Source organism: Podarcis raffonei, chromosome 16 (assembly GCF_027172205.1).
Source record: "Podarcis raffonei isolate rPodRaf1 chromosome 16, rPodRaf1.pri, whole genome shotgun sequence".
NCBI lineage: Eukaryota > Metazoa > Chordata > Lepidosauria > Squamata > Lacertidae > Podarcis > Podarcis raffonei.
This window is the reverse complement of record NC_070617.1, coordinates 19,479,805-19,502,046: the sequence shown is the minus strand read 5'-3', so window position 1 is coordinate 19,502,046 and position 22,242 is coordinate 19,479,805. Positions and strand designations below refer to the sequence as shown.

At 46.0% G+C, this 22,242-nt stretch overlaps 1 protein-coding gene across 2 annotated transcripts in view; it reads right to left on the bottom strand.

Annotated features, from left to right (window-relative positions):
- Positions 1-22,242, bottom strand: part of KSR2 (kinase suppressor of ras 2) — a 190,982-nt gene that overhangs the window by 5,238 nt on the left and 163,502 nt on the right. For both annotated transcript variants that reach the window (XM_053368015.1, XM_053368016.1), the window contains 2 exons: positions 13,141-13,274; positions 3,841-3,972 (listed from right to left, as the gene is read on the bottom strand). In XM_053368015.1, coding sequence (XP_053223990.1) covers positions 3,841-3,972; positions 13,141-13,274 — 266 coding nt within the window. The remainder of the gene's footprint in view (positions 1-3,840; positions 3,973-13,140; positions 13,275-22,242) is intronic.

Below are 22,242 nucleotides of genomic sequence, written 5' to 3'. Positions count from 1 at the left end.
TATACTGGCCACATGACCTGGAAAGCTGTCTGCAGACAAACGCTGGCTCCCTTGGCCTGAAAGTGGAGATGAGCGCCGCACCCCAAAGTCGAATTCGACTGGACTTAACCATCCAAGCATTCTTTAATTTTAGCTTATGACTTTAGGAGCCAGGCAAAAATGTTCAACTAGGCCTTTGGCTAATTAAATCTATTGCCTTTTAATTGTGTTGTGGGAGGGGGGGTTATTGGTTTATTTTGTTCTTATCTTTATTATGTCTTTTGTGTTTTTTCTGTTGTAATTTTGTGTTGTGAACTGCATTGAGATTTGCGGGTGAAGGGCAGTGTCTTCTTCTTCTTCTTCTTCTTCTTCTTCTTCTTCTTCTTCTTCTTCTTCTTCTTCTTTGACGATCACTCATAGCCGAGTAAGATTGTCTTCCATAAACACGGTTTTAACAATGAGTCTGTAAGTGACTGTGGAGGCCAATTCTGGATCCACAGATCCAATTCTGGATCCTCCCCCCCATAGTGGGGACATTGGTTTCGGGGTGGGAGTTGATCATGGTGTGGATTTGCCAAGCATTCCTTCCTCTTAGCACGTTTCTCCCTTGTGTCCTGAGTTCGAGTGTCTTCAAAGCCCATGACACCTTTGGTAAAGGCTGTTCTCCAATTGGAGTGCTCGCAGGCAAGTGTTTCCCAATTGCTGGTGTTATACTACATTTTTTAAGATTTGCCTTGAGACAGTCTTTAAACCTCTTTTGTTGACCACCAGCATTACGCTTTCCATTTTTAAGTTAGGAATAGAGTAGTTGCTTTGGAAGACGATAATCAGGCATCTGCACAACATGACCAGCCCAACAAAGTTGATGTTGAAGAATCATTGCTTCAACACTGGTGATGTTTGCTTCTTCCAGTACACTGGTATTACTTTGCCTGTCTTCCCAAGTGATGTGTAAAATTGCAGCTCCACAAATCCAACTCAATGGTGTAACGTTGGAAAATGTCAATCACTTTTATTATTATTATTATTATTATTATTATTATTATTAGCCGACGGAAGGAATTTTGCTGACCCCCTTCTCCATCTTGATGCAGAAAAGATTCTCACTGCTGCCCCTCATCAGTTTGCAAGAATTATTTTTTTCCTGTAAGTCCTTGTGAAAATTTGTCCACATTTTACTGTACATTTATTCTAGTATCCACATTTTTGTATGCAAAAGTTTCACTAATAATTTATGCATTACTTGGCTAGAGTACTGCAGCATGAAAACCCACAAAAGTGCAGATTTCAAGGGACAACTTTGTTTCAGTTTCCATATCCAGTCTACATCTGAAGCGTGGGTTGGGTAAAATTGTCTGTTTTCTGAATGACTGCTTTTCCATGGATTTGTATCAACATCCTGCTTGATCTGTACAGTGGTACCTTGGTTACTCAAACAACTTGGAACCCAAACACAGCAAACCCAGAAGTAAGTGTTCCTATTTGCGAACTTTTTTCAGAAGCTGAATGTGCTCCGTTTTGAGTGTTACAGTTCCGATTTGAGTGCCACACTTCCAATTTGAGAGTCTGTCTGTTTTTGCTATTTATTTTGTGTTTTTGTTTTTGTGGCTTTTTTGTTGTTTTTGTGACACAGTTCAGTTACTGATTGATTGATTGATTGATTGATTGATTGTGTGACTGCAGTAAATTGTTTCTTGCTTTCATTTTATGGATCAATGCTCTCGTTAGATAGTAAAATTCATGTTAAATTGCTGTTTTAGGGCTTATTTTTACAAGTCTGGAATGGATTAATCCATTTTGCATTACTTTCTATGGGAAAGCATGCCTTGGTTTTGGAACATTTTGGTTTTGGAACAGACTTCCAGAACGGATTAAGTTTGAGAACCAAAGTACCACTGTATTCTCATTCCTGTGATACATATTGGGGTGGAGCGGTATGGACTTGTGAGGGGGAATTTTGTGGTTCTGTCACTTTTTCGTTTAGATGTGGCAGCCATTTTGTTATATGCCATGTCCCCACAGCAGCCATTTTGTGACTTGCCATGCCTTCCCCTTCACAGCAGCCCTCGTGCAACTGGTTCTCATGATGCTTTCTCAGATTGCAACCTGTGTCAGAAGCCCCCAAAGGCTTGACAACCCCTGTGGTTCGCCCTTTGTGGAATCATACAAAGTTCGCTGAAAAATAGCAGCCATTTTGAACCAAGCGCCTGTTACTTTGGTTTAAAAAAAAAAAAGCCTGGTGTTTTTTCTATGCAAACTTTCAAATTGAAAAAGTTTGCTAGGAGCTTAGTCTGATTAAAAAAAAATCCTATAATTACTTTCCCCCACTGTATTTTTGGTTAAAGTTATACTGAAAGCATATACTGGGTTTAATTGCTGTATTTTTTGGATGAAACTGCGCTATCAGATAAGAACTCAGTATAAGCTAATCGCTTCAATGCTGCGCTCTTTAAGGTGTCTATCACAGTGGAGTAGGGGAAAATTAATCCATCGAATAAAAAACTATAGTCTTCTCTGTGCCTGAACAAAGATATCATCAGAGGGCAATGGGACTGCTTACAAAAAGGATGTCTCCACCTCCCTTTGCTACAGAGCAGGGCAATTAATCACACAAATGAAAAGTACATTAGGGGAGACACAATGCCCACAGTTTTGCACTGTAGCTCCTAAACTTTTTCTGTTCAGGACATTCCCCCAAGAAGCGTCTATCCATGCACAAGACTCAACTATCCCACCCCCTACTTGTCTTGCCCCAACATCTGGGGATGCATGCTAACGTTTATTTGCAGCAGGGATGGAATAATAGAATCATAGAACTGTAAAGTTGGAAGGGGTCCCAAGGATCATCTAGTCCAACCCCCTGCAATGCAGGCATTTTTAATTAAAGCATGCCTGACCGACGGCCACCCAACCTCTGCTTACAAAGAGAGTCCACCACTTCCCTACGGAATCTGTTCTACTGTCGAAATTCAGTTCTCCACATTTCTTCAGCAACCTGCGATTCACTTTTATCTGTTTTTAGTGCCTCGTGAAAATTCACCAGCAGTTTCGTGTGAATTTCCCCTAACAAACACATGAGGTTTTGAGGAATGGTTTCCAAGCAATTTTACCTATTATAAGGAACTTCCACACATCATTTTCACAAGTATGTGCATTTGTAGGCATATGTGTAATACCATGGGCTAGTCCCACCCCTCTCTATCCTCCATGCACCCAAGCAAGATCTAGATCAGAGATCAAGGACACATTCCAGCTAGCCAAAAACATCTCAGGACAGTGCAAAGGTGGAGGAAGAAGAGTTTGGATTTGATATCCCACTTTATCACTACCCTAAGGAGTCTCAAAGTGGCTAACATTCTCCTTTCCCCTCCTCCCCCACAACAAACACTCTGTGAGATGAGTGGGGCTGAGAGACTTCAGAGAAGTGTGACTGGCCCAAGGTCACCCAGCAGCTGCATGTGGAGGAGCGGGGAATCGAACCTGGTTCACCAGATTACGAGTCCACTGCTCTTAACCACTACACCACACTGGCTGGTGAACACCCCAAGGGCAAGAGAAGAGTGGTTTAACAACCAGTCCCTTTTCCCAGGGAACCCTGAGAATTGTAGCTCTGTGAAGGGAACAAGGGCCTCCTAACAACTCTCAGCACCCTTCGCAAACTACAGCTCCCAGGTTACTTTGGAGGAAGCCATGCCTGTTCAAAGTGGGATGGTAACTGCTTTAAATGTACAGTGCAGATGGGACCCAAGTTTGCTCATCTCTTTGGTGGGCGCATGAGCCTGGTACCAGAAAGCAAACACATTGACCCACTTTATTCCACTGCCACCCCTTAACTCACCCCCATGCAACAAAGGCACCTACCCAAGGGCAAAGACATCCGAGTGCTTGGAGAAAGGAAGCTTGTCTTCTTCTGTGTCAGGTGAGAGCTGGTGGATGATCTCCGGAGCTAAATGGCATAACCAGCCGTTCTGGATCCGCAGTTTGTTTTCTCTCCTACAGAGAGAGACAGAGAGAAACATCCAGTCAGGGAGCCTGTTGCTGGTTGCTATGAATTTAATTATTCACAGTGTATATATGCCATTTTTCCAAATGACCTCACACAGCAGTTTATGTTACGATTATAACATAATGCAATGGCATATTGCTATGGAGATTGTCATAGTTCTTTGTTTCCAGGTAAGGTAACAAGTAGCAGGTTGGTGAATCTGTCAGTTTCTCTTAGTTTCTCATACCCAAAAGTCTGCCTCCTTGTCCACAAACATTTCTGGCTCCTAAGATCAGCAGAGGGGGTCCTCTCGGTTGTTCCACTACCAATAGAGGCTGAGGGGGTTGTGGCCCAGAACAGGGCCTTTTCTGTGTTGGCTCCAAAGCAGTGGAACTCCCTCCCCACAGAGGTCCATCTGGCACCTTCATCGTACAGCTTTTGGTGAATGCTGAAGACGCACCTCTTTACCCTGTCTTTTGACATGTCTGGCATTGTTATATTATTACATCTGACCCTCCAAGTTTCCCTATTTTTCAGAGACGTCCCTGATTTAGAGAAGCCATCCTGGTTTCTGATTTGATCCCAAAATGTCCCGCTTTTCCTTAGGACATCCCTATTTTCCTTGGAGAAATGTTGGAGGGTATAAAGTTATCTGACCCCCGAGCCATCTGAAGGCAATTCTGTATTGGGAGGTTTTTTTTAATGTTTAATGTTTTATTACGTTTTTATATATATTGGAAGCCTCCCAGAGTGGCTGGGGCAACCCAGTAAAATATGTGGGGTATAAATAGTAATCATTACGGAATGGGACATCCCTAATTTCATTGGAGACGTGTTGGAGGGTATGTTACATTCATTGTTCTTGTTTCTGTTTATATCCTACGTATGCCGGAATAAAATAAGTAAGTACATATTCTGGCTAAGTAATAAGCACTCCTGGAGGCTGTGAAGCAGCACCAACAAGGGGTGTGGCCTGAGGATAGAGGGTGTGGTCTGAGAAAGTTCCAGAGGCTAAACAGAGAAGTCTGGGGCTCCACAACCATCATTTAAATAAGGCTTCCTCAAACTCGGCCCTCCAGATGCTTTTGGCCTACAACTCCCATGATCCCTAGCTAGTGGTCAGGGATGATGGGAATTGTAGTCTCAAAAGATCTGGCGGGCCGAGGTTGAGGAAGCCTGATTTAAATTAAGTATTTAAATGTATTTATTTATTGATTAAAAATTAATATTATTAAAGTAACTAAATAAAAGTATCACTACTGAAAAATACAGAAATTAGTATGAAATTGGTATTAAATTAGTATTAAATTAGTATTAACTTCAGTATTAAAAATACTGAAAAATACTGCAAATGAATGACTAGATAAGTAACTTTCCCTAGGATTATGAAGAATGCATCTGCAGGTCTCTCAGAAAAAGATAACGCTAATCTTGTAAGCGTTGCTTTAAAGCCAAATAAAACCTTTAAGAAACAGTAAGCTGCCTTCTTCTCTAATACACAATGTTCCGGACTGGTGCAACGAAGCACAGAAGAAAATATATATATATATTTGGGGTCACCCTGCTCGCTTTCTGGTTTAAAAAACTGAAAGAGCCAATGAGAAAGTGCTTCTGTAATTGGATTTGTTCAAGACCTCCGAGGCTTAGGAATTAATTTAAAAAGAGACGGGATACATTTTAAGAACTTGGGCGGGCGGCGGGACACAAAGGAAAACGATGGTGCCAGAACGTGTAAGGTAAGAGGATGCCAACTTTCCCCCTCTCACTGTTGCAGCTATATTATACTCCATGCTCAGTATCACATTGTGGTTTCATTGTCTTGTTGCCAAGCGGACTTCCTATGCAGAAGACATTGGTCCATTAGGGCAGATGGGGCAGTGCCTCACCAACTGCAGTATACCCTCAGCAAGCCCCCATCCCCTTGCCTATCTTCTTATAACCAGTCCAGCAGGTGCCACTGTTGGTCAGCTTCCTCCTCCGTAGTCTTAGTGCCATGTTTATAGATCTCACCAGTGAGGAAGCAAGGGACAAAACTGGAATTGGCTCCACCTGCCATTGTCTCTGGCTCCACCTACTGCTGGCCTCCTGCCTTACACCCTCCCTGTCCCAGTGGACAGCAGCAGCCACCACTGATCTTCATATTCCCATTCCCTGACTACAGATCCTACTGCAGTCAAAACCGCACCATCCACAGCTTCCTCCTCCTTGGAGCTGTCAGGTTTGACCTCCTCCTCGGTCTCAGGTTTTACACCCTTGTGAGAGCTGGACCATAAAGAAGTCTGATCGCCGAAGAATTGATGCTTTTGAATTATGGTGCTGGAGGAGACTCTTGAGAGTCCCATGGACTGCAAGAAGATCAAACCTCTCCATTCTGAAGGAAATCAGCCCTGAGTGCTCACTGGAAGGACAGATCGTGAAGCTGAGGTTCCAATACTTTGGCCACCTCATACGAAGAGACGACTCCCTGGAAAAGACCCTGATGTTGGGAAAGATGGAGTGCACAAGGAGAAGGGGACGACAGAGGACAAGATGGTTGGACAGTGTTCTCAAAGCTACCAGCATGAGTTTGACCAAACAGCGGGAGGCAGTGGAAGACAGGAGTGCCTGGCGTGCTCTGGTCCATGGGGTCACGAAGAGTCGGACACGACTAAACGACTAAACAAGAACAACAACAGAACTCAGTAGTGAGGATGGGAACAAAACGAGTTAGCTCTGCCTGTCATTAGCTCTGACCCCCTACTGTTGGGCTCCTTGCCTTCTGCCCTACTGAACCTTCAGTTCTCTAGATGTTGATGGACTGCAACTCCTATGACCCTTGGCCATTGCCCATGCTAGCTGCGGCAGATGGGAACTGGAGTCCATCAACACCCAAAGGGTCAAAGGTTCTGTAGGGGTCATGAGTCAACCTTCTCTGGCTCCTCAGGAGAAGGATGCCTCCTTGGCAGTAGTGGTTGACCTCCTTTGGGGTTCTGTTCTTTGCCCAAAGCTGGGTAAAGAACTGGAGTCCCTCCTCATGCTACTCAGGTCACCAGTTTGGGATCTGCTGCGAGTTTGAATCCTGACACCTGTCTTATGCCGACAACGTGGAGAAATGGCGTTTCTCAGCAAAGCAGAAAAACCACAAAAATGCCTGTTATCTGGGGTGCCAACCTGAATAAAATATTGGGTGGGGGGCAGGTAAGCCCCACCAAGCATAATCAATCACATGATGTGGTGCAGACACACAATTAGAATGGCAATGCCCATTAACACTGGGGGGCCATAGCCTCCTCTAATATTCTATCGGAGGGGTGAATGGATCTTGGCCACTGGGAGTTGGCTCCTGTGCTTGTTATGGAGTTATCCAGCTAAGAATTCCAGCACCTCAAATGAGCTCTGATTGTTAGCTTTCAGGGCAATCCAAAGGCAAGGTCCACCAGGATGAGCACGGAGGAGGTGGGGTCTCAGGTGGTCTTAACTGAGCCAGGGCTACGCCGGCATAACTCCCTCATCCTGGCTCAGCCAGAGGTACCCCGGTGTAGCTCCCTCAACCCAGCATTTCCTCGGGTAGTTTCTCCGTATTCTTAAATAATAAATAATTAAATACCCTGCCGAGCCGGGACTAGGCTGGCTCAGTCAGGGCTTAGCTGGCAAAAGTTAAGCTGGTATAATTCCCCCCTCCAAAAAAAATGGGTGTTCCAGGGGCATGGCTGGACGGGGACGGGGGAGGAGAGATGTACACCTCTTTCAATCCTCTTTCAGCTGAACCGCATGGCCTGGCAAACCCAGCAGAACGTACACTGACAAAAAAGTGTGATATAAGTCAAACTCTGGTTTAAAGACTTGTTTTCTCTCTGCCAGGCTCAGGTTGGCTTAGCCCGAAGGAGCCCCACTCCTGAACAGAGTTTGGAACAGGGGTATATTACAGCACCTTACGTGAAGCCACTGAAGAAAGTGACGCCAGCTTCCTATAGCTTGGATCGCTCTGTTCGCTTCTTAACAATTTGTTCCAGTAACTTACATTCCATCCACCACACCCACGAAACCACAGATGAAAATGGGGACTCGTAAAAACTCCTATGCTAATTTCAAGAGTCACTGCTTTGGAGTATCCCCCCGCCTCCAATTTTATATATTTGGCTGAAAGCTCCACTCCAAATGCTTTATTCGTTTACTCTTCAGCAGTTCATTTGGAAAGCCAGGGGAAAACTGCTCTTAAGGTTGAAATATACAAAATCAAAAGGCCTCACAGCCTGTTATTAACAGTTCATAAAGGAGCCTTGCAGGGACGCGGGTGGCACTGTGGGTTAAACCACAGAGCCTAGGGCTTGCCGATCAGAAGGTCAGTGGTTTGAATCCCCGCAACGGGGTGAGCGCCTGTTGCTCGGTCCCTGCTCCTGCCAACCTAGCAGTTCGAAAACACGTCAAAGTGCAAGTAGATAAATAGGTACCACTCCAGCGGGAAGGTAAAGGGCGTTCCCGTGCGCTGCTCTGGTTCACCAGAAGCGGCTTAGTCATGCTGGCCACATGACCTGGAAGCTGTACGCTGGCTCCCTCGGCCAATAAAGCGAGATGAGCACCGCAACCCCAGAGTCGGCCACGACTGGACCTAACAGTCAGGGGTCCCTTTACCTTTAAAGGAGCCTTGCAGAGTCGTGGGATGATGGGCCACACATGAATGTTCATACATGTGCAGGGCTGGAGGCTTTCAAGCCGAGGGGCCAATTTGTGCCCTCCAGGCTTCTCTGTCTGGTCCTAGGGACTTTGCCCAGGCCACATCCCTCACAAGACCTACTTGTCACGCTCACTGATGGTCTTTGCCTCACTGGAAAGTCTTCTTGAACTCTGGCAATGCCTGGATGGAGGTTAGAGAGGGGCGTGAGCAGGTGTGTGAAGAACCTCACGTTTGCCCCCCCCTTGCTTTTGCTCCTGGCCTCACCCACCAGTGGCACATGGCCTCCAGAAGCCTGCATGGAAGGAAATATGTCTCTCAGGATGGAGACAATTCTCCATCCCTGCTTTAGGACACAGGCAGCTGCCTGGTGATGCCGGGAGCTGTCACCAACCCTAGAAGATGCCTCCTTATCTTCCAAGTTTCTCAAGCTCTCCTTCCAGCCTCCTTCCAGGATCTCACGTATCGCAACTAATTAGCGCTTCTTGCTCTTCAGGGAGAGGAACCCTGCAATTTCCTCCGCAGAGTAACAACAAATAAATGGGAAGACGTGGTTGTGAGTGGTGCGTTAGCAGGACTCCAACAAAGGGCTCCAACAACAGAGAGGGCCCACAGCTAACCCAAGACTCCCTGCTACAGTAGCCTCCGCTAGGCTTGAATCACACCGGCGTAGGGTGAGCTGTCGCTGGGACAGATGTTTTCAGATTTGTTTGCCTATGTTTGTGAACCGCCTTCACTGAGTCACAATCCAGGCTAAGCTGGGGTTGGGGCTGAGGTTGGTGGAGAGCAGGGGGGAATCAGGAGAGGCTGATCTGTCAACTGTGGCTTCTTTTGGTTTCTCGGTTTCTCATTTTCAGTACAGTGGTACCTTGGTTCTCAAACTTAATCCGCTCCGGAAGTCCGTTCCAAAACCAAAGCGTTCCAAAACCAAGGCACGCTTTCCCATAGAAAGTAATGCAAAATGGATTAATCCGTTCCAGACTTTTAAAAACAACCCCTAAAACAGCAATTCAACATGAATTTTACTAACGAAACCAGTGAACCATAAAATGGAAGCAATAAACAATGTACTGCAGTTACACAGTCAATCAATCAGTAGCTGAACTGGGTTCCACACAGTGAGAAAAACAAAAACAAAAGAGCAGCAAAAAAAAAAAAAACCCCACGCAAAATAAATAGCAAAATAGCAAAAACAGACAGATCTCAGCATAACACTCAAAACGGAAGTATGGCACTCAAAATAAGAAGTGTAACACTCAAAACTGAGCATGTTCAGCTTCCGAATAAAGTTCGCAAACCAGAACACTTATTTCCAGGTTTGCAGGGTTTGGGTTCCAAGTTGTTTGAGAACCAAGGTGTTTGAGAACCAAGGTACCACTATATTATACATTTATATTTATATATAAGAAGAGCCTGCTGGATCAGGCCAATGGCCCATCTAATCCAGAATCCTGTTCTCACAGTGGCCGACCAGATGCCCCAAAGCGAAACCCACAAGCAGAGCCTGAGCACAAAGGCCCTCCCCCCTCCTGAGGTTTTCAGCAACTGATATTCAGAAGCATCTGCCTCCAACGGTGGAGGCAGAGCATATCCATCACTGCCTCCTGTGGAGGGGAGTTCCACAGGTTATCTGTATGATGCATGAAGAAGTGCTTTCTTTCAACCGTCCTGTATCTTCCAGCATTCAGCTTCATTGAATGGTCCCAAGTTCCAGGGAGAAAAACTTTTCTCTGTTCACTCTGTTCTCCATGCCATGCCTAATTTTATCAACATGTATCATGTCACCTCTTGCTCAGCTTTCATCTAAACTAAAAAGCCCGATTTCCACATCCGTTTGCATTTTAAAAAAAATATATAAAAGAGTCCTCATCAGCAGCTTAGTGTGAATTTCTCCTAATATGCAACACACACAAACACACCATGGTATGCAATGACATTTCATTATGCTGTTTTCACAAACACATGCATTTCTATGCACGTTGCTTGTCTGGAGATGTGCACTGCAAAATTTGGAGAAGTGCGAATTTAGGAAGAACGGTTGTGCTTCAGTTTGTGTATCGCTTTGGGAACTGAGAATAAGGTATATTTACTGTACCTTTTAATGTGAACTGAATCAAAATTCACATGCATTCACACTGGAGTTTCTTCTATTTCCCCTCCCTGTTAATTTCTTCATATCTGAGCTTTCACCCAATGTAATATTATTCCTTCTTCCTGAAACGTAGTGGAATATAGCAGCTCTCATAGGGGTCCAAAAGGACATGATCAAACTTCAGCTTATATGTCAGCACTGGTCATTTTTGCAGATTGAGTTCCCATCTACATTTCACACACAAAACAGTATTATACTACTTTAAACAGTGATTGCTTCCCCGCAAGAACTCTGAGAACTGGATATTGGAAATGTCAACATATCGTACTTGCAGGAATTGGCAAGTGGATAGCTGATGGTTAAAAATATCAGGGCTTTTTTTCCTAAAAAAAAATGTTTAGGGGTATTTTGACTCAAGTAAATCACCATTTTATAGTTCAAATCAGGAAAAATAAATACAGTAAGTGGACAAAAGTACAAAGATTCACAAAATGCTTCGGGGTATGCGTACCTCTGTGTACCTCCAGAAAAAGGCACCGTTAAGGATAATTAGTTGAAAACAACAAAAAACTATTGTAATATAAGGCTAATTTTAAGGAACGGAATGTGAATTAGAAATGACTGGAAAAACAATGAAGCAACAAGAGGAAGCTATTGAGAGTGTTGAGAGTGGAGTGCGGCCAACCAAATTTTGGAATAATAGTATTAGATTTGCTCTAATTTGTGGTTGCTTTGTTAAAATTTGGAAAATCAATAAAAACAATTTGGCAAAAAAGGAGGGGATATAAATGCAATAAAAATTACCCCCCAAAAAGAACTATGAGAATGGTTAAGAGTAGTGAGAGCTGTTCGGAAACCTCTATTCCCCTCCCAGAACTACAATTTCCAGAGTTCCCTGAGAAGAGGGATTGTTGGTTAAATCACTCTGTGAATCATTGCTCTGGGAAGGGAATAGGTAAAGGTAAAGGGACCCCTGACCATTAGGTCCAGTCGTGACCAACTCTGGGGTTGCGGCGCTCATCTCACTTTACTGGCCAAGGGAGCCGGTGTACGCTTCTGTGTCATGTGGCCAGCATGACTAAGCCGCTTCTGGCGAACCAGAGCAGCGCACGGAAATGGCGTTTACCTTCCCGCCGGAGCAGTACCTATTTATCTATTTGCACTTTGATGTGCTTTCAAACTGCTAGGTTGGCAGGAGCTGGGACTGAGCAACGGGAGCTCACCCCGTCACGGGGATTTGAACCGCCGATCTTCTGATCGGCAAGTCCTAGGCTCTTGGTTTAAACTACAGCGCCACCCGCAGCCCTTAAGGGAATAGAGGCCACCTAAAAACTCTCATCAACCTTAACAAACTACACTTCCCATGCTTCTTTGGGGGAAGCCCTGACTATTTAAAGTGGCAGGATGCAGCTTTAAATGCATAGTGCAGGTGGATCGCAGGAAAACATTCAATTTCCCCCGATATCAAATTGGCAGAATAAAAAAATGCAAAGTCCAAGAAATAGACCGAGAGAACATGATGGGGGGAAGGGGGGGGAGAGTATAAATAGACAAGCATCTTGAGGGGAATACGTAAGTTAAACCCACCCACAGCACAGTTTACCACTTCAATCTGACAACGAATACACCGTTACACCGCTGCAGAAGGAGAGAGAGACATGGGCAACCCATTATCTCCTCCTCTAATCCGGCACGTCTGACACCCCATAATTACAGACAGATTAAAATATGCAATTTATCTCACAGGCGGCTTTGCAATAGAGCAAAAATTAACAGCGAGGAAAAACTTCACAATAGCTGAGAGCGCAGTAAGTTGCATCTAAATCAGGAGTCGCCAGCAGGCGAAGCTTCACCTGGAAATCTCAGAACAGATTGCAGGAGTTTCTGGAGAGGGATGAGCATTTAGAAGAGGAGAGCGGAGACTTATTCTGCCTGAGGGCTGCATTCCCTTCGGGTCAATCTCATGGGGGCCGCTTGCCAGCAGTGGGCAGGGCCAGAAGAAAAAGTGGACGGAGCACTGAATGCAAATTTCGACTTTGTACCCTTGGCTAATTCCTGAAAGGGCTCACATGCCCCTCTCCATCTTCTGTTCAGGCAGAAGCACTAACAGAGGTGAAAAGCACAATCCCAGGCAGACAAACAAGCTCAAGGGGAGTGTGAACCTGGACCGGTGAGAGATGTCACCTGGAGAAAGGTGTGGCTTGGGAGATTCTTTAGGGCCAGAGAAGCCCAGAGGGACGCATCCTGTGCCAAGAAACCCTCCCCCCTTTTGGCTCTGCCACCTGATTGCCTGATGCTGCTTATCAGTTGTTGTTGAATGTTCTCACAACTCTTGCACCCTGCCCAGTTCTGTCCTGAAAACGAACAGTTTGTTACCGATAAAAGAGAACATTTAAGAGGCAGAGCGATGGGTCCACAGAGCCGGTCACTAACCTGCCTGCCTGCAGAACCCCTGAGATGCTGAAGAGGCCAAAGTCTGTGATCACCACCTTCCCGTTGTCATAGAAAACGTTTTTAGACTTGAGGTCCTTGTGGAGGATGCCTTTGGCGTGGAGATAGCCCATTCCCTGCAAAAGAAGCCAAGAGAGAGAAAAGGCATTGAAAGGGTGTCATGGGAAAAGACAGGGCAGAGTTGAAATGAATTGAGTGACAGCAGCAGGAGGAGGAGTGGAAAGCCCTCTACAAATCAGAGTTCTGTCAAGAGAAATCTGAACCTCTCTCTCACACCAGCTTGAGTTGACTGTATTTTATTTTTCCTCTTTATTGACTTTTGGCCACATTCACACCATACATGTAAAGTTTTGTGATATGACTTTAAACAGTAATAGCTTCCTCTCCCAAAGGATGCTGGGAACTGTGGTTTGTTAAGGAGGCTGAGAGCTGTTAGGTGATTCCCAATTTCCCTCTCAGAACTATAATTCCCAGAGTGGTTTCACAAGCATTCCCTCTTCTCAGGAACTATGGGATTGGCTGGGACGGGACTAGATGCCTCCTAGCAACTCTCAGCACCTGTTGCAAACTATCAGCTCCCAAAATTCTTTGGGGGAAGCTATGTTGGTTTAAAATGGCATTGTAGTGCTTTAAACGTATGGTGTGAAAGTGGCCTTTGTTATACAGCTTCATGGAAGATAAGGTTACCCAGTGGTGGCAGGCGCTCTCTGGGACTGGTAGGGCAGAAGGCATGGAGCCCAACAGTAGGTGGCGCCAGAGGCAATGAAAGGCAGAGCCAACTCATTCTGGTTTTGTCTCCTTCCATCCTCCTTTACACTAACTTGCCCTTTTGCGTAAGAGGAGAGTTGTTGTGGCAGGGACTCGGCTGTTGCTGTTTTACTGAGAGGTAGCAAATAATATGGTAAAATTAAGCAACCAATAGTGTAACAAACACAAGAAAAAGCAGGATATCCTTTTACAAGGCAATTTGTGAACACCCTTACAAGCGCCTCTCATCTTTTTATGGCAATGGAAACCTCATGTTTTACAACGCACCCAATAAAATGTTCGGTTCAGCATTTTTCCTGAGTTTTATGACACCCACACATAGCAAATGAGGCCCATTTTTCAGTACCCTGATCATCAATATCTCTCCATTCCCTCACCCTCTTACTTAATTTTATCATTTGGACACTGTCCCTATTTTCATAATCTGGCCCAGGCTTTATCCCTGCACTTAAGGCATAATTGCCTTCCGGGATGCTGTCAGAAAGTGTTTTACCATCTCCATGTCTTCTAACAGAACATCTTCCTTTACATACTCCAGTAGGACAATTAATGGATTTCCTGGTAGCACATATCCTGCCATATACTCTATTTCTCTGTGTCCTTTGGCCCAGAAGGGTCTTATTTTGTGACATGATCAAAATGCAGGTCGTATATCAGCTCCGTTTGCTTTTGCTGGAACAAACTAAGGGCCCATCTGCAATATACACATTTAGCAGGATCATACCACTTTAAACAGTCATGGCTTCCCCCAAGGAATCCTGGGAACTGTCAAAGGTGCTGAGAGTTGTTAGGTGGCCTCTATTTCCCTCACAGTGTGACAGTTCACAGAGTTTCTGGGAAGAGGGACTGGTGGTTAAACCACTCTTCGAATTGTAGCTCTGGGAGGGAGAATAGCCCCCCCCCCATACTCATCACCCATAACAAACTACACTTCCCATGATTCTTGGGGGGGACCATTACTGTTTAAAGGGGTACAATAGTGCTTTAAATGCACAGTGCAGATGGGGCCTAACATAGTGACCCCTTTAGAGACCCATAGAGAGCCAGTGTGGTGTAGTGGTTAAGAGCGGTAGTCTCGTAATCTGGGGAACCGGGTTCGCGTCTCCGCTCCTCCACATGCAGCTGCTGGGTGACCTTGGGCCAGTCACACTTCTCTGAAGTCTCTCAGCCCCACAGAGTGTTTGTTGTGGGGGAGGAAGGGAAAGTAGAATGTTAGCCGCTTTGAGACTCCTTAAAGGGAGTGAAAGGCGGGATATCAAATCCAAACTCTTCTTCTTCTTTGGGATGTATTCATCAACAGTGGTTGAAAGGAGGAGTGAGTCAGATCAGAGCCGTCTTTCCCATAGGGCTTACTGGTGCGTTGCACCAGGGCGCCGGCCTCTCGGGGCGCCCCAGCGAGTGGGGGAGCTGCTTGGCTTTGCCAGCGGCCTCCCCTTTCCCTGCATGCCCGCCAGCTGCGTCCCGTCAACTATATGGCTGGTGGGCATGCAGCTTCCTTCCCAAGCCTCCATGGGGATTTCTCTCCCGCAGCGGCATGGGTGAGAGTTGCGGGGGGGGCATGGCTGGTAGTGCACAGCTTCCCCCCCCCCACTATCCGTGGTAATTTGGGGGTGCTGGGCGGATTTTTGCACCCGGCGCCACATCTGCTAAAGACAGCCCTGCGTCAGATTCCCACCAAATGCATCCTTCATGGTTTGACTGGATTCTGCACTCCTTCGTGTTTCTCCATAATACTGGGACATGCCAACTCTTACACTTCTTGACCTTTTGGATTTCTTTGTAAAGAAGACACCTCCCCTCTTGCCTACTCTAAGGTGGTATGCCTACCCACCCACCCCATAATTCCTCTGATGCACTTGAAAGCATAGACCTTGATGGCTATGCCTCCGCAGTCGGAGGAAGCAATGCTTCTGAATACCAGTTCCTGGAAACCACAGGAGGGGAGAGGGCTCTTGTGCTCGGATCACAACTGAGAGTTTCCCACAAGCTTCTAGCTGGCCATTGTGAGAACAGGATGCAGGATTAGAAGGGCCATTGGCCTGATCCAGCTCTTCTTGTGTTCTTATTCTAGACTGTACTAAAACTCACTTTTAAATATGTATTTGTAAAGGTAAAAAGGTAAAGGTAAAGGTACCCCTGCCCGTAGGGGCCAGTCGTGCCAGACTCTAGGGTTGTGCGCTCATCTCACTCTAGAGGCCGGGAGCCAGCGTTGTCCGCAGACACTTCCGGGTCACGTGGCCAGCATGACAAGCTGCATCTGGCGAGCCAGCGCAGCACACGGAAACGCCGTTTACCTTCCCGCTGGTAAGCGGTCCCTATTTATCTACTTGCACCCGGGGGTGCTTTCGAACTGCTAGGTTGGCAGGCGCTGGGACCGAGCGACGGGAGCGCACCCCGCCATTGTAAAGGTATTTTCTCCTAAAACACACATTTCAAAACTTCTTTAAATACTAGGGGCTGTCGCCAAGCATCGTGCCATTACCCTTGACCAGCCCCCTCCCTTTACACCTCACTACGTCCTTGGCTGTCCCATCACAGCTCACTCCAAGCTCCTCCCTCTCCACTCCCTTTAAAAAGCCACTTCATAGAATGGCTTGCTAAACTGCTATGTGAATCGCCTCACCACCTTACCCCTCTTTCCTGTCTGCTGTACCTCCTGCTGCAATTGCCATGGCTGCCAATGAGCAGCCAGGTGAACTGCAGAGCGTGACACCTTGCCTTTCTGTGTATATAGGAAGAAATGCATATATGTAAGCCAAGTGCTGTGACGTTCAGGGTAGCACAAAACAAAATAAAAATCTGACAGACAGCCCTCCTCCAAACCATGCATCAGTCCAGGAATTTCATGTTGGTTTGGTGCATATTGACATCTGTAAAAGGTTTGATTCCTCAAGAATCCCTTCCCCCCCCCACACCCTTTGAAGCCCATCTGTGCAGCTTTGAACTATGAGATCACTGAACACTTGCAGTACCTCTCGGCCCTCTGATCCATCAACTGGTTAAAGAAGAACAAGGATAAAACACTAGCAGCTTACTGCAAAAGTGCTTGCCTCGCTGAGGAGATCAAGGCAAAGCGAATTGTAACCGTAGGGATTTCTTTGAGTTTGATGAGCTGAGACCTCATCGTTCAAGAAAAGAATAGAAAAAGCACCCACTGCCCAGATGCAAACAGCTTTCACTGCTCACCAAACCCCCCCCCCCCCCGTTATTCCCTGACACCCTCCCACAACTTGCTTACAGGCCTGGCGCTAATGGTCTAGAAGCGAGAAAGGTGTAGGAGGCAGGGCAAGCTGTCGTTCACCTTGCTGTCTCCACAAAGCGCTGGTCTCCACGCTCATTAAAACCACCACAGTCAGCCAGCCTTCGCTGGAGAAGGAATCTATCTGCCTGGGCGCTGATGTTATTTATGTTTTTGGTTTGACCTACGGTATTTGTATCACTCGCTCAGCTTTTCCATCAAAAAAGCTACAAGGTGCCTTGCATCAACATGAAAAAGAGTAATTGGTGGCAGGTATCTGTCTCCCTGCTGTAGGAACATCTAGGCTTCCTTAGTGCAAAGGATGCACAAATCTGTCAGGTTCAGTTTGTCTCAGGTTTTTTCCTGTCCAACCAGTTTTCAGTCCAATTTCATTCTCCAGCACAATCATTTGCCCAACTTTTAGCTCCCTATATTTCCACATCAGGTGGTGTTTTTTTTAAGTCCTTATGGAAATTCATCAACCTTTGCATCATTCCTCACAATATACACCTTTGGGCAAGCAATTTCCCCTAAGGCATTTGTGCATGTTGCTTTTCCCTGACATTTGCATGCGTTCCACTACTGTAAACCTTGGGTCAGACCCCACCTGGGGTACTGTGTGCAGTTTGGGGCACCATAGTTTAAGAAGGATATTGACAAGGTGGAACGTGTTGAGGGAGTTGGGTATGTTTAGCCAACAGGAGATGAGAAGACAGAGGTGATACAATAACCGCCTTCAAATATCTGGGAAAGATTTGTCATATAAAGTAAATCCAGTTTCTTAAAAGTCTTGAAGGCGTTTACAAAACTCTTTACGCAGTTTCCATGGGATGCTATTGGAAACGGTGTAAAGAGTTTTGTAAATGCCTTCAAGACTGGTCGCCTCCAGATGACCTGTTGCTGAGCATGTGTCCTGATTTGTTTGCCCTTTTAAGAAACTGTATTTACTTTATATGACAAATCTTCCCCAGACACCATAACTGGCTTTCGTAATGTCTACTGCTGTTCAAGAAGATGCCTTCAAATATCTGAGCAGCTGTCACATGGAAGATGGAGCAAGCTTGTTTTCCGCTGCTCCAGAGGGTAGCACCAGAACCAATGGATTCAGATGACAAGAAAGGAGATTCCCACCAAACATTAGGAACAACTTTCCAAGGGTAAGAGCTGTTTGACAGTGGAAAGGACTACCTCAGAAGGTGGTGGACTCTCTCTCTCTCTCTCTCTCTCTCCAACAGACGCTGGATGGCTGTATGCCAGGGATTCTTCAGCTGGGATCCCTGCATTGCAGAGGGCGAGACTAGAGATGACAGTCCTACAATTCTATGTCATTATGTATACCTGTGTTGGTTTGAGAAATCCATTGTGGAACCCAGAGATGTGTGAATTTCAAAGGACAGCCGTGTCTCTGTTTGCTTATTGTTTCTAGGTAGGTTTGCATTAAGATGTTTTGCTTTTAAAAAAATTGCTGTTTGAGAATTTGCATATTTTAAAAAATATGCTTGGGTCTCTGGCTGGGGACCATAGCTCCTTCCACACCTGACGTGTGCCTTAAGGCCTAGGGTGCATTCAGACATGAGGAGTATTGTGTTCGCTTTCCTGATTATAATGCTAACGCTTCTATCTCATTTTCTGGTGTTGCTTTCTTACTACAGTACCTGTTGTACTATGAAACAGTGGCTTTCTTGACCATTATACTGGCTGAATTGCAAGCATTTGGCACAACAACAAACACTGTTGGACCACGCTGCTACTCCCCCACCCTTTCTGCAAATGCCTGCTTCTGTTCCCCTGTGATTCCCCCATGGAAAAGACAAGAAAGAACTGTATGCTGGTCTGCCGTCCCAGATCTTGTCACTTTATTCCCACAGTTTTCTGGATAAAGGGGGTTGCAAATGGATTTTTTTTTCTGGAAGCAAATAACAAAGAAACAAGCCCTGGGTATGTGCAATGTTCCACTTGTTTTCAGGAAGTGGCATTTACATTGCGTGGAGGCTCAAATGCTATACCAAAATTGACATTTACGAAATGTCGGGGAGATGGAATAAAGTGCTGTGTGAATGGAGCCCTAGAAAGCTAAAGCTTCTCTTCCTTGGAACTCCCTATCCCAGCTTGACCTCCATCTATCTGAGCATGCCATTTTCTTTGAAACAAGAGGCTCTCTCCAGTAGACAGCCTTGAATTGTCTTCAGGTTTCTCTGCACGCTAGATGGGTAGCTAGCACCCCCTACTGGCTCGCAGGTTTTCTAAAATGCCAACCTGTCCTTATGTCAGGGTGGTTCCACACCTTTGCCCTGTTCCCAGAAAGTTCGCAAGGACCTTTTTAAAGTCAAGACAAATACAACAGGGGGCGGTAGCTGTGAGTCTTCCACCAAATATTCTGCTCCTATCAGACTTTCAGTTCCTGTTGAATATACTAGTATGGCTAGAACTATACACCGGGACAAGGCAGATGTAAGGTTCACAACCCACAATTGCCTATTAGTGCTAATGAGTGAAAGCATTGGGGGGCAGAAGCTGGTCCATTATGTCAGTCCACCAGCAGCCAGTCCACATGTCCCTCCCTGCCTTACTGCTAGCCTAGGGAGTGGTCCTGTTTGTTAGCTTCTTCCTCCGTAGTTGCAGCAGAACATAGCAGGGAGGAGGATGAAGGCAAAACCAGAACAAGTTGGCTCTGGCGCCACCTACTGCTGGGCTCCATGCCTTCCACCCTAACAGGTCCAAGAACCATCAGGGACTACTGTTCATGAGAGATGATGAGAGGGTGCGTATTTACACCTACATCCCTCCCTACCTGGCAATCTGGGACCAGAAATAAGTCTAGAAAGCAGTGGGGGAATGGGATCAGGGGGGTTTCAGATACTGGGTGTGGGCAGAGGGCAACCGCATGGGTGAAAGAGATTCCCCCCAACTCAGACTGCTTATTGAGTACTTTTAACCCAGTGGTGGGGTACCTGATGCCCTACCAATGTTGTTGGGCTACAGTTCCCATCATCCCTGAGCATTGGCCATGCTTGCAGGGGCTGATGGGAGTTGTAGTCCAACAAAGCCCAGGATGGTCACAGGCTCCCCACCACTCCTTTAACTGGAGATATCAGAGCTGAAGCTGGGACCTTTTTAAGGCAAAGCATGCACTCTGCCCCCTATTTTGGCTCAGTGGCAAAATCAGCTCTCGGAGTGAGGCACCTCAACAAGCAGAGGGCTGCATCCAACCAAGTTCTGATCCAAGTAGACTCAGTGAAATAAATGAACCTAAGTTAGCCATTGCAGTTAACTGCAACTGACTAACATTGGACACAACCGAGAGCAAGGAAGGATCTGGCATGCTCTTTCTTCTGGGTGGGAAACAGCACGGGGATTTTTCAGCCGGAACTCACCGGAACTCGGTTCCAGCACCTCCCAGGTGGGCACCATTGCCATTATAAGAGAACAAGGGAGGCATTCCTGGTGAGTTCCGGCACCTCTTTTTCTAGACAAATAGCACTGGGCAACAGTATTTTATCATTTAACGAGCATTAACTGCCAGACAGGTACACACACCCCATGTAGCAATTTTTTTTAGAGAAGTCTTGGAGCCTTGGCATATACATTGCTTGGGAAAGTTTGACTGAAGAGGGGGAAGAGATAGGGAGAGAAAGAGAGAGAGAGAGATTCTGGCCAAGCTCTATTAAGAAACATGGGCCGCGTTGGCGTAGATAGGAACTCATATCTGCTCATTAGGCAGCGGATGGGGGGAGAGAATTAATGAAAGCCAATGAAATGAAAATGGCTTTGGGTTTGAGTTTAATAGGACAGAAATAGCCCTGGTATGATAATCCACCTTTCAATGTGACATGGAAGGATGTGGAGGAGGATGAATGAAAGCCCAGCATTCCCAAGTGTGGTCTGGGGGGGGATAAAGTGTCCCAGACTCCATGCAGGATTGTGGACTGCACACAGGGGCCCCCAACATGGCGTCTGTGAGCTAGGGATAGGAAAGAAACCTGATTTAGTTTGCATTTAACTCTGCATTTAACTAATACCCGCTTTCCGCAACAATAAGAGAACCAAAACACAGTCATCCCGCGGAATTGGCACATATCCAAATTTTGCAATGCAGTCCTTCCAACCGAGATGTTCACAAAAATGCATATGCTAGGGGAACACCAGTGGGGAAATCAAGATGCTTGTGGAAATAACATACAGAAATGTATTGGATATGGGGAAATCGGTTGCAGGCTTGTGTACGTTACTCAGAACCGCAGACCAAGCTGCAGAAGGGTTTTCATGAGGATTTGAAAACATTGCAAGGTGCTGCAGAAATGTGAAGAGCGGAATTTTAGACGGGGAAACTGTGAAACAGAGAGAACCAAATTTGACATCTCCATCCACCCCTTTAGTTTCAAGGGAATGGTGGGCAAGTTCTGTTATGTCCAATGGAACGCCATGGAAAACAGAACTTGAACCACTCTAAGGGAAGACACTGGAGCACTGCAAATCATTTGCACATGCACAGAAAATAGTAGATCTAGCTGGAAGGCAACACATCCATTGATCACTGCAATGCATCCATCCATCATTACTGTTGTTATTATTGTTATTTAATTGTAAGGTTATTGTATATAATCATAAAGGTAAAGGTAAAGGGACCCCTGACCATTAGGTCCAGTCGTGAACGACTCTGGGGTTGCAGCACTCATCTCGCTTTATTGGCCGAGGGAGCCAGTGTACAGCTTCTGGGTCATGTGGCCAGCATGACTAAGCCGCTTCTGGCAAACCAGAGCAGCACACGGAAACACCGTTTACCTTCCCACCTATTTAACTACTTGCACTTGACGTGCTTTCAAACTGCTAGGTTGGCAGGAGCAGGGACCAAGCAACGGGAGCTCACTCCGTCACTGGGATTCAAACCGCCAACCTTCTGATCGGCAAGCCCTAGGCTCTGTGGTTGAGACCACAGCACCACCCATGTCCCTTGTATATAATCATAGACATTTGTATAATCTTAGGAAGAGCTTTCTGACAATAAGAGTTTGGAATGTGGTGGCCTCTCCTTCCTTGGAGGTTTTTAAGCAGAGATTGCATGGCCACCTGTCAGGGAT